This window comes from Pteronotus mesoamericanus, unplaced genomic scaffold, assembly GCF_021234165.1.
Source record: "Pteronotus mesoamericanus isolate MK-2021 breed Mesoamerican mustached bat unplaced genomic scaffold, CSHL_Meso_final scaffold_582, whole genome shotgun sequence".
Taxonomy (NCBI): domain Eukaryota; kingdom Metazoa; phylum Chordata; class Mammalia; order Chiroptera; family Mormoopidae; genus Pteronotus; species Pteronotus mesoamericanus.
The window spans coordinates 3121440-3134565 of record NW_026555323.1 but is presented as its reverse complement, the minus strand read 5'-3'; the positions used below and the strand labels follow the sequence as shown (position 1 = coordinate 3134565).

The 13126-nt window shown below is 47.4% G+C and overlaps 1 protein-coding gene across 1 annotated transcript in view; it reads right to left on the bottom strand.

Moving 5' to 3' along the window:
* TRPM1 (transient receptor potential cation channel subfamily M member 1) overlaps window positions 1–13126 on the bottom strand; it is a 45664-nt gene that overhangs the window by 7966 nt on the left and 24572 nt on the right. The window contains 7 exon segments of the mRNA XM_054561967.1: window positions 4365–4497; window positions 5082–5284; window positions 6489–6633; window positions 7403–7423; window positions 9290–9464; window positions 10753–11004; window positions 12062–12190. Coding sequence (XP_054417942.1) covers window positions 4365–4497; window positions 5082–5284; window positions 6489–6633; window positions 7403–7423; window positions 9290–9464; window positions 10753–11004; window positions 12062–12190 — 1058 coding nt within the window.

The window sequence follows — 13126 nt, the reverse complement described above, 5'->3', positions numbered from 1 at the left end:
TTCCTGCATGTCTGTCTTTCTATTACCTTCTCTACACCCAAGGAATCACCCACCTCCTTTCTAAGACTGATCTCTCTTTCGGGCCCCCTTCTGGTTACTACTTCATTTATTTCCTCGTTTTCTTTCTTGTAATGGTCCCTGGTACCAGCATCTCCTCTTCTTGGTCACTTGGGAAGAGACTGTCAAATAAGGTCTCAAGGCCACAAACTGCTGACTACCTTTCAAGCCTAGAGCAAAGTTATCAAGACCTTAACCCAGATCCACAAATCTGACAAGAAACCGCTGATCTCAAAAGGTTTGGGAGGGAATCAGAACTAGCCATTATAGGGTTGGCTACTCTAAGACCCGTAGGCCTTTTAGTTGAGAACCAACTGCATCTCGAGCAACCGAAATATCACACACATAAAGCAACATTTCTGTAAGTGGACTAGAAGGTATGAAAGAGTAAAATAAGGAGGAAATAAGGAAGCCCTGTACCCGACATAGTCTCCAAACCTACAATAATATCCCTGTTCTAAGTAAATATTGAGCTTGGTGCTAAGCTTCTTTCAAGCCAAGAAAAAAGGAAAACTCCCTGGATTTCATACTTTTCCTTGTTTGAGGCAAGGCAGTTGCATCTCTGACAAGGTTTTGTCAGAAAAGATTCTTTCCAACTCAGTCGCTCTTGAACCGTACCCCGTGACAGGAAGTGTCAAGCCTCACAAGACAAAGCAAAACATGACAATGCATGGAACAGTGGATTTGAAAGCGTCACAGAAGCGGCCTTCATGCGCCAAGTGATAAGGATCCACGTTCCCCATTATCAACCGGTCTGGTGAGAACAGAACATGACCTTGATTTTACTGGCAGAAGGAATTTATAAAATGTTCTCCTCTGACCAGCCCGCTTGGTTATCTGATGTTATCCCTTCCAAAGAGACACCACCTGTCAATGCCAGGGCTTGTTTTGGTGTTGCTGCCACCGAGGGCTCTCCCTGACAATTATGGGTAGCAGCACCATTCACATATGGAAACTTGTTCCTAGTTCCCAAGAGTAAAACCAAATATCATCCTATTTAGTATTCCAGGAGGGAACCAAATAGAAATTTGCATGCAAATTAGGAGACAAACTTTTGAGTCATCGATTGTTCAAATAACTGAGCTTCTCCCCTAGCTGGTGTGGCTCAGTGGATTGAGCGCCAGCCTGTGAACTAAAGGGTTGTGGTTTCATTCAAGTCAGGGCACATGCCTGGGTTGCGGGCCAGGTCCCCAGTAGGGGGCGCACGAGAGGCAACCACACACTGATGTTTCTGCCCCTCTCTTTCTCCCTCCCATCCCCCTCTCTAAAAAGAACTTAATAAAATCTTTAAAGAAATAAAAAATAAAACTGAGCTTCTACTATGTGGAGGTGTGCAAAGCTCCCTGACCTGGTCTCAGGTGTGAGGTGGTCAGGGAAGTCTTCCATAAGGAACTGGCATTTGAACAGAGATCCAAAGGATGAGGAAGCAGCGGGATCAGCATGTGCAACATCCCTGTGGCAGGGAGGGAGCCGTGCCTTTGAGGAAATGAAGGCCTGCCAGCACGACAGGAGTGGCGGGCAGGGTCCCTGGAAGGCAGAGTGGAGGGGAAGGGCAGAAAAGGACCTGGGGAGCCCAGGCAGGGGCAACTTCAGGGATCCGGGGGAAAAGTGGTGGTAGCTCGTACTACTGCGCGGGTGGGGAAGTAAACAGGCTTTGGTTGTCAGTGAAGAAGAGGGAGGTGTCACAATGGTTGGCCAAGCAAGATGGCTGGTGGCGCCGCTGGCAGGGCAGAGAGCCCAGGAGCAACTCCAAGTCTGGCAGGAGGCCATGCGCACAGCGCCCTACGGCCCTGAGTGGCATGTTGGGTGGGGCTTCGGGCTCAGCGTGCTGCTGCAACTTAGCGTGGCGGCAACAAAAAAACTGAGTCATGTCTTAAATTTCCTGTTGAAGGACTACATGTTGGGTCTGACAAAATGTTGGCTAAAAGGAAAGGGTTAAGTTGTTAGAATTTTATATATCACTTTGCAAGCATTTGGGGAAAGCCGTGATTTTGGTTCCTGCACATGCATGGAGCACCCTGTATGGAAGAGCACCCTGCTTGGAGACCACCCAGTATGGAGGAGCAGCCTGCCCTGAGGAGCATCTTGCATGGAGGAGCACCCTGCCCTGAGGAGCACCCTGCACAGAGGAGCACCCTGCACAGAGGAATGTGACAAATGTGTAATTTCTTATGTGAACACAACTACAAGATGGAGTCACACAAATCACTGGCCCGGGTTTGGAAAGGCACCCAGACAACAGGGAGGCCAGGAAAGGCCTGATGGCAGCAGCACCTTTCACAGACGCTCGCCCCTACCCAGACCCTGCGGTCCCCAGGGCGCTAGCGGTGACACAACTAAGAACAGGAAAATCAGCAAACAGTGACTCAGAAAAGAACACTGTCAAATACATAAAGCCAGAGGAATGGCAGAAACCTCGGAGTACTCAAAAAAGTTTGATTTTTGAAGTCATCCCTGGTGCCAAAAGTCAGGGAAAAATTTTTGTTTCCCTGGCTCCTCAACCGGTTAAGCTTCTCCCAGGTCCCTTCCCCATGTGTCGCTGGTATTCACCTGTGACTCAGCCAGAAAGGGAACAGGACGCGCCTCCCATCCCTGGCGGGTGTCAGCCAAGGGAAACGGGAAGGAGCCTGTTTTTACTGCCAGGCTCAGTCACTGCTCTGATGTGTGCACATAGCCCCAGGAGGGAAATGCAATTTGGTAGCCTGCCTGATAACCGCATTCCTGGAGTCGGGGTCCAAGAACGGTAAAAATTCAAACAATGCTTGGGGGAGGGAGAAGGGGAAGAGGCAGAGTGAAACAAAACACGGTCGCCGTGGTAAAGGACAGGCTGGGATCGATCCAAGTTAACGTCTAATTGCAAAGTGGAAATTTCCAATCACCGAGATGGGCGGACATCATGAAGAAATAGTTGGTGTTTCTTGAAACCTCAGTCATCACTGTGAAAATAGCAAGGAAGTGTTTCGAAGTTTTCTTGAAAGTGTGCCTTAGGGAGGCCAAAGGGTGGGGCAGGTAACCATGTGGCTTGGCTGGTTGGGTTACAAGGTGACTCCGTCTAGGAGGAGGGAGAGGCCAGGGACCTGCAGGTACCGGGGACTGAGGAAGAGTCACTGTCCCGAACGTGCACCAGGGAGACTTCAAGGTATATCACGAATTCTGCTGCAGTTCGGGGGCCCTTGATTGGGAACTGCGTGTAAATATTCTTTTGAAGTCCTACTAGGCTTTCATGTTTATCAGTAAACGTGTACCTGTATCAGGGAACCTGGACTCTCAGGGCCCAAGGATATAAAGATGACTCGAGTCTCCTTAGGCATGTCGCCTTCTCGGTGCTCTTTTTATCCACATTGTTGGTTAAACTCTTGGGAACAATTTATTTTTTTAATCAGTCATCATGACCTCTAACAAGCTTCAATTGCTTTGAGTGATAAAGAGTCTTGAAAATTAAGTGATTAAAAAAAAATGTACATCATGCAGGTTTCTTGCTCCTGTCTACGCTTTGCTGGTTGCTTTTTGCCAGATGTGGCCAGAGCCATACAATGAAGTTTGGGAAAATGTCCCGCCTCCTGCCACTCCCTGACCTGCCTTTATTTGCTCATTCATTGGTTCACACGCCCATGCATTCATTCATTCTGCATTTATTAAGAGCCACCCTCCGGCTGATGATGATTTTGCTGGTATCCAGGATGTAAAAGGGTCTGAAATACAGAACAAACCCTTGTTTAGAGGTTTCCACCCTCTTGGGGGACAGACCCCTGTGCTCCTGTGGTTCCTGGTCTCAGGGGAGCACAGAGGCGGGGAGCCTTCCCCTCTGCTCCTGGAGGGTGGGGTGCGGAAGGCGCTGGGAGGGGCAGGAAAACCACAAGGTAGGGGGAGGTCAGGTCCTAGGGGGAGACCCGCCTTGCTCAAGGCCACCGCATGGCTGGAGCTGCAAGAAAGGTGACTTCCAAAGAAGCCACCTAGCCCTGCAGCTGACTGTGCTGGCCACAGATGCTGGGTCTTGTATGAACCCCTTCCTGCTCCCCCCATCCCCCCCGCCCCCATGAGGGGGTGGTTAAAATGTCAGGGCTTTTCTGGTTTGGTTTGGTTTGGTCTGGGCCTGGACTACTTGTCATAAATCCATCCTTCAGTTTTATATATAATACATAACCATCCCCTAGGAAACACATAAAATCCCAAAGTTGGAATAAACCAGAGAACTGGGAACGCATATTTAACTGACTTTGGCGCACACCCGCCTCCCAGAATGGGATGGAGGAGCCCGCCAACCCGAGGCCCAGAAGGGGCAACGCACGCGCGCGCGCGGGGCGCACCTCTCGCTGGTGACACGGATGCGCTCGTCGCTGGACGACTGCTGCTCGTCCTCCTTCTCCTGGAAGTGCTCCTGCACGCACTGCTCCTCGAACTCGTGCAGCCTCTTCAGCTCCTCCTCGCTGAGAAACAGCTCTGCGTGGACAAGGTTCCCCAGTGAGATCCCGCCAGAGCCGCGAAGAACCCCTTTCCGCGCGTCATGGTGGATTTCCCAGCCCAGCCTCAGCGCGCGCAGTTCTCCCGACCTTCCCAACCATCACACCAGAAGCGCGTGTAACAAGCTACGATCATCTTCCCAATGGAGCACAATGGCTCACTTTCTAACACAAACCCACACAGTTGCAGCTTTTCAGAAAGTGGACCCAGCCACGATTTCCTGGGAAGCCTTTTGCGCGAATTATATGGATCGAGTCAAGTGGACTGCAGGCATTTCCCATGATCTTTTAGGCGCAGCACATGAAAACATCTTGAAAGCAACGCTGATTTGACAACAGAGGAGTTACTTTCAAGAACTCTACTTCTCATCTCTTTATAGCCGGCTGTCTGTAATTACTGATACATTAACGAAACTCATCACGAAATGAGAAGTATTGTGCAAAGAATAGCAGCTGGGCAAGACTGTCGCGTTCTCACACATTGAATGAGTGTTCTGTGGGGGTGTCCCATTGGAAAACCCTTTTGAAATTAGCCCTGGGTAGAAACGAGAGTCGTGCCCGTACTCAGCCCCCGATCCTGCTCCTCTTGGTCCCCTTCTCTCTTCTTCCTGCAGCGACCGCTGAGACGCATGATGATTATGTAGATGTGGCTTAAAATGATCATCGGCGGAGGGAGCACTGGCCGGTCGTGAAATGTCATAATCAGCTGGTACCGCTGGAATTTCCACACTTGATTGGATATCGACTTTACTTCAAAGAAGGTGTTGCTTTAACAAGAACACATTTTCAGTCAGTCATGTTACTTTTTGCGTGATTTTCCAGAGCAATCAGAGTCACATTGAAATGACAAGACACAGTGAAATGGCCTTGTAGTGCCACTTAATTCTAACTCCCAGATAACCCTGTCTTCACATCTACACTCAAAGGCATTTTTTTCATGTCAATACTAATGAAGAATATTGAAACCGCAACCTACTGCGTTCCTGAAAAATCACACTGCAATCTACAGACTCCTATGCTCAGGAAATTTTATTCTATAGATTTAAAGGTATGAGCCACTCATCTCAGCATTTTGAAGTATTTAAACTTCCCTTTCAGGCTACTTTATTTTTGGTAACCGAATCGATTACTTATGGAACTTGTTTGATCAAAGATGAATTATTTTGGACACGACGGAGGCGCCATCTTTGTCCTTTCGTTTCCAATGGGAGGCAGACAGGGCACAATTGTTAGAAGTTGGAACCCTGATCTCGCGTGTTTTCTGCCAACCCGGGGACCACAGAGAAGCCAATTAACCTCTTGTGACTTGTATAGTCTCACCTCTCGAACCTGGAGTTGGAACCATATTCTCTCCAAGGCCCTGGTTGGCGTTAAGATTCTATATTTCTGTAATGGATTTCCCCCCATATTTTTCATCTTAGAAGCTACAATAACTATTTTCAAATTTATTAAGCATGATCACATACTCAGTACATCATGCCAAAATGGTCAAGTTTTATAAGAAACTTCGTTTTCAATTTGAGCCCTTTTTTTCCTAGATTACTTTATTTTCTATTCTATTCATGATAAAGGAAACGTTTTATGGAATGTTACAGCAATTGTCACAGCTTATATAGTCAACATTGTTTTCTGTGCCTCTGATAATGAATTAAAGGCCCAACTGGATCAAATCTTCCCTACCCCAGGCGGCTCTCATCAAAGAACATATTTTCACGAGATTAAAATATACCCTCAAGTGTTAAAATACTTGACCGAGTTTAAATTTCAGTGCTGTTCAAATCAACCCTTGATTTAGGAATACATTAAGGCTGACGAAGGTGGGACAAGACAAGACCGCGGAAAGCTGACCCATTTCTAAGCCCCGGTGAGATTCTGTGGGAACCTGTGGCAGCCTGGGAGCGCTCACAGATGAAATCCAGAACCTGCAAAGTGATCGATAACAAGCATGGGGCCATCAGCCGCGACACGTACTTGAAGACGGCGATGAGCAGGTTGACCAGAAGAATGTTGGCCACCAGCAGGTAGCACGCCATGATTGCCGGGGTCAGCCAGGCGCCCGGGATGCAGGGAGGGAGCCGCTTGCCTTCTTCATCGTACTGGTTGTCCCCACAGGGAGCTGCAAAAAAAAAAAACAAAAAACCCAAAAAAACGGTGTCTTTCTGTGCTTTCTCTTCCGTAGAATGAAAAGACTAACACAGTCTATTCTTACATAGGCTATGCAATGACCTATTTCTTTTCTAATATGACTTTTGTTTCTGTGAAAACTAGCAATTCATAGGAAGAAGATAAGGAACTCCTTTCTGAACTCAGAGATAGTCGTTCTTAACTTGCCAGGTTTGTAAACATTTTCCCTTTTCTTTATTGTGTTTCTCACATAGAGAAGTTCTTAATTTTTAGGCCACTAAATCTACCCCTGTGGTTTTCTTCTCTATTATTACTCGTGAGAAAGGTATTGTGTCTTCCCATTATTTAACATTAGCTTATGCTGTCTTCTTGGCTTCTCTCATGATTAACTTTGAAAATAACTTTGTTATGGGGTAGGAGGTAAGGATCCCTCTACCCCCGTATCTGTTAGTTAACTGCTCTGATGCCATGTTGGAAAAAATAATCCTTTCTCTCTCTGCTCACATGAAATGCCACTTTGATCGTATGGGACCTTATCTCCTGGAAAAAAGATAGGAAGATCTCAACAGAGATGGGTGAAGTAATCTCCATCAGTTTCCAGTCTACGTACTTCTTACTTATTTGCAGTTTTAAAAAGTACTGAAGCGAGAAAACCAGAGAAATATTTGCACGCACGGTAAGACGATCCAGAATTAGCTAAGGAAGAGCCTCGTTCATACACACATTTCACGGGCTACAGTCACAGTTCCATGTAAACTTACGATTAATTTCCATGGCGTAGACTGTATAGTGATTGAGAGGCAGGATTTTGTGTTTTCATTGTGACAGAAAGGGAGGAAAGAAAAGAAGATGAGAGTTAAAAGTAAAATGATTAAAGACAAGAAATGCAGTCTTCAAGCTTGGGGATTACAGATTCACACTTAGAAACAGCGATCTATTTAGAATTGTACGCATTACTAATTCCAGGGAATGTATATATATATATATATATTCCACGAATATTTATTTTACCATGTGTATAAACAATAGCAAAAGCTCAGTAGTTAAAAATAGCATGAAAAAACATGAGGCTACTGGCAAATGGAAGTTTTTAATGTACAGGTTAACCAAGAAGGCATCCTCTATGTCCCGACAGAAATACCTCATAGGCATAAATAAATACAAAATAAGTATGTAATACTCAGATCAGCCATCATGCCCTGGCTGGCATGGCTCAGTGGATGCTGGCCTGGAAACCAAAGGGTCACATATTCAGTTCCCAGTCAGGGCACATGCCTGGGTTGTGGGCCAGGTCCCCAGTAGGGGGCGCATGAGAGGCAACCACACATTGATCCTTCTCTCCCTCTCTCCCTCCTTCCCCTTTCTCTAAAAATAAGCAAATAAAATCTTTTTTAAAAAAAAGAATCAAAAACCCACATTAACGCTGTGACTGAAAATAGTGCAGCTTCCCGTTTACCTCTACCTTCTCGCGTTACCCAACTGAATGTAAAAAACACCAGTGAAAATATTACAAATTATGTCTGGATCCAGGGACCTCTAGCATTTATGTTTAATGGCTTGTTTTATGTTTAGCTAGCTCAAAGTCTTTGAAATCAAATTAGATTTTTTTGTTCTGGCCTACCAATAATTGACTTTGAGATGCTTATGAGAGTGTCCTGAATTATATTATAAAAGCTAGACAGAGGCATTGTGTGAACTGTTTCTCAGTTGGGCCTGGTGGCTGTAGAGAGATAGACTAACAACCTCGCGTTTCATACGGGGGAGGATGTTCAAAACCTTCTTCTCTCCCCAAAAGCAAGGGAAGGAAACTTGACTTGGGGTGGTGAACACACAATACAACCTGGTCCCAGATGATGTGTAATAGAATTGTACATCTGAAACCTATATAAGTTGACTAACCAACGTCGCACCAATAAATTCAATAAAAAATGTTTTTAAAAACCTCTGATAAAAACACTGGAAACAGCAGGCTTGCTACTGTATCTGATGCTTTATGATAATGCACATACGTGGATGAAAATATTCGTGCTGGCAGGAAAGCTGGGCTGAAGATCCTCGGCCACTGTCTGGGTACAAGGACACGTGACCTTCCCTTCCCTGGGACAAACAGCTCAGCCTGGCGGGGCGCCGGGGCCTGCATCCCCCAGAAGCCCCCGCACAATGGCGGCTCACTTCCTCTGCCAGCGATTATTGCCGGCAACTTAGAAACTAACACTCCACTAGGAAGAAAAGCCATTGGTGGCTTGAGGAAGAGGATAGCATGGGACACTGGTACCCTCAGTTGCTGTCTCATTCTGCCAGGATGCTGCTGCCAGCTCTGTCTTGGGGGAGAAAGACATCAAGTTGATGACACATTAGGATGTTGGGATTAGAACCGTAGTCATGTGCTGGGACAGTCCCCAGGTCCAGCTAAAGGGCCGGGAGACGCAGAATTCCAGGGAATCGTTTTACAGTAGAAGGAATGATCGACGTCTCAGAAATCTGCCTTTCGAAATCCGCATCTACTTCTCCATAAAACCATTTGATGTCTATGTCATGATTTAAACAATGCTCCATTCCCAAATTAACACATGCTCTTCCGTTAACCTGGGTCTGATCATCTGCCTCGGAAGCAGGGAAGAGAATCTTACTATGAATTCTATTCTTACGGTCTATCTGGTCCGCAAACACCTCTCCATAGATCATCCAGTAGGGCGTGTAGAAGATGTTTCGGGCCAATTTCCAGGAAGGCTCCTCGTCTGGGTGCAAAATGGCTTGACGGGCTACGCCGAAGCTCATCAGCACAACCAGCATAATGACCACAAAATACAGCATGTCAATCATCTGAGGAGAAAGAAAACATGTCTCTTGTTGTCTTAACTTATGGGCCGAGTTCACGTGGCTGAGGCTATTTATTGCTCTCCCCAGAGGCTTAATTCGGGTGAAGAAAGCTGTTTGCTTTCTCTCCATCCCATCCCTGGGCGATTTTTCTCCTTCACGCAATGTATACGTCTTAATCTACAACATTGCTATCTTCATCCCGTTTTTGCTTCTATCGTTGCCGGTAAACAAATATTCTTCTAGTCACTTCCACTGTCAGTGAGAAAGGAGAGACTTAAGGGAAAATACGTGAATTTGAAAGGGAAGCTAAGGAGTCAGAGGAAGAGAGATCTAAGGCGGTAACAAGATAATGAATTGCGAATACATGCTGGTATGTATTCATTCATTTTTCAAGTGCTGAGTGGTTGCAGAGAACCACGCTCTGGTTCCTGGATACTGAACTGGTATAACATGTCATTTTGAACATCCCTGAAGATGAGAGTCCTTCCCTGGATAAGCGGAACCATGTATCCTTTCGCTCTAAGCCATTTGCAATATAAAGAATTATTCCTAAATTTAGGAGACTCCCTTCCTCTGGGACCCAGCGTCACCACTGACGCTATTTTAGGTGATGCAAAGAAAATCTGCTGCGTCAGCCTTAGTCTCACATTCTACAGCCTGTTCTGAGGAAAAGCTGCCAAGGATCTGGGTTGATCTAATCCCACAAATAGCTTGTGTCTGTTCCAGGCCGGAGCACATGAGCCAAAGGTTGTCTGGAACACAGGTGAGGAATGACCTTGGGCCCCCTCTGTCCCTGGGTTCAACTACATGTTAGGAAGTTATTGATCAGCTTATTGGTGTATGTGTGCGTGCACACACAATTGGCCCTTGACTCATGTTGGTCAACTGGATTTTAAGTTATTAACATGTAGGAGAACTAGGTTGGTTTTTCTTTTTTAAAGATTTTGTTTATTTATTTTCAGAGAGAGGGAAAGGAAGGAGAAACAGAGATAGATGAAACATCTCGCATCAATGTGCAAGAGAAACATCAGTTGGTTGCCTCTCTCATGCTCCCAGCCAGGGACCTGACCAGCAATCCAGGCATGTGCCCTGACTGGGAATCAAACCGGCAACCTTTTGGTTCACAGGCTAGTGCTCAATCTACTGAGCCACACCCGCCAGGGCAGAGCTCGGTATCTTAAAGTGAGAAACATTTCCTGTAAGGAACCAACTACAAAGGAAAGACCGAAGGAAATTTGGCTTCACGTCCTAACCACAGCAGCGGGGTCTCTCGCATGGTGTTGGTACGAACCATCTTTCCGATCATCATCACGTAGGGCCCCAGGTACTTGTTGACACCGAAGATGTCCAGGACGCGGATGTACCAGAAGATGATGTCCACACAGTAGATGACGCGGCCATAGCCCATGTACGGCTGCTTCTGCAGGCGAAGGATGGTCCCGATCATGAACACAGAAATGGCCACGAGATCGGTGATGTTCCAGTACTCCTGAAGCCAGACTTTTATTTTCTGGCTAAGTTTGCCTGGTTCTGACATGAGGATCTGAAAACAAGGCCAAGAAACAATAAGCAGGGAGTGTGCCGTGTGGGAAGCAGTCTCGTCTTAGAATCTCGGGCAGACAGGAGTGGCGGGACATTCCGGGGCATCTGGTTCCCTTTCCTGCTCGGGACCTCCAAACGCTGCTCTCCGCAGGCAGACAAAGATATCTAGAAAGGGAAATTCCACGGAGTCCTCTGGATTCCTAGAGTCAGTGTTTCGCAAGTTCTCAGGAAATGCCTTCTAAGTTATATCCTTTGGCTGGAACTGAAGCAGCTGCCTCTTGATCTCTTTTTCTAATTCTCTGGACATGTGCCTGTTAGCTGACGTTCCAGGAGGAAAACTCTGGAACGCAGATGTGCCCGTGTGGTCCCCCGGAAGGACAACCCACCCAGTGGAGAGGGTAGAGTCAGGCCCGGAGATGTTTATTTGCCAGAATTCCTTTGCAACTTAGATAGGAGAGGTTGCGAGAAGTGAACCTTGATTTCCCTCTCCTTGAGTTCTTACCCTTTCAAAATCACTGATTAAAATCACTACTTCCTCAGAGTAAAATTGCAAATGTGTAGCAACCAGCATTGCACAGGCGCACACAGAGCAATCCCCACGGATGCAGCTAAGGGGTACGGGGCGGGGGAGGGGCGGTTCTGTGGTGAAAGGTGGCATCCTGTTAGTTATAGAGACTTTGGGTAGGTCCCAGGAACACCAGGGGAAGGACAGGGCGGTGACTATTTATGAGCCAACACAGAAGGGATTTAACAGTTTAACAACCTAGATAATGTGCCCTGACAGGGAACTGAACCTGCAAATTTTTGGTGTCGGGGATGACGCTCCAACTAACTGAGCCACCCGGCGAATGCTAGTTTGCCTTGTGTTTTGGGTTTGCTAGTTCACATTCAGTTGGGCGCAGAAGGCGGCTCACTCTTAAGCAAGGGAATAGAGTCAACTTGGGGGGGCAACCCCCCGACGGGAAACGCCCTTGCCACTTATGATTTGTGTGACACAGTCTTGCAATAAGAAGCTCCCTCCAAGATGACGTCGGTGGTCGCGGGGCGGGGGCGCTCGCCTCTCGGATTTTCTCTAACGCCAGGGTCACGATGTAGGAGATGACGATCCATTCCTGCAGGCAGGGCCAGCGGTCCATGCGCACCAGGATGACGTAGTTGAACAGCAGCAGGTAGCCCAGGTATGAGATCTGAAAGACAGGGGAAAAAAAAAAAAAAAGAACAAAACCAAAAAACACGTGAGCTGTGTGTTGGGGGAGATAGCCCACACTGGAAGGAAGTTTGGAACCATCGTTTCCGGCTGACGCATCTTCTAACTCCAATTTCCATTTCCAGCTGGGCTGACTCATTTGGAGGGACCCTTCCGTCCACGTCCCCAGTACAGTCAGAGACCTCAAGGCGGGTGGGAGGTACTTTGCTCTTTACCGTGATGGGGGCGCTGACAGGTCACTTTCTAAATGGAGATCGATGTGTTGCTGCAGTCGCCCTCATGGGAAAATGGGGGCGCTGCCCAAAATTATGATCAACAGGGGAACTTTAAATACTTTACTGGTATGACTTCTACATTCCTGGAAATTGGACACTGTGGCTGGCTCCTCCCTGCCTCCCAGATTCCCCTCTCGAATCTTTCCACTGCCAATGGGTGTGGGAGGTTCGAAGGGAAGACGATGAGCTGTCTGCCTGGACACCCAGCGCTGTCCCACGTCCCCTCAGTTAGCGCTGACAAGCGGCTCTCTGTCTTTGTGGCAAGACAAGAGGTGAGGACGTGGGAGGGAGGGAGGAGATGCAGGGAAGCATCTGAGGTTCCTTGTCAGAGCTGGCACAGGCCCCTTCTGAAGCCTTGGGGGCGGGGCATGTGCTAGTGATTGTGTATTGGGGATTGGACAGCCCTTTTTTTTTTTTCTTTTTCTTTGAAGAGCCTTCTGATTGTATAAGCTTGGCCAGGCTGCAGGTAAAACCCTTGGTCTACACAAGTGTCTACTATGTATTCTGGGCAGGGGGACTGGAGACAGAGCTCTCAAACGGGCTGCGCGATTGTCCCCGGGTTGAAGTCGCCCTTCAACCTGTGACCTCCGCAGGTAGCATTCAGAGGTGCTGGGAAGAGGCCTGAGGTTGAGGCGTCTGGG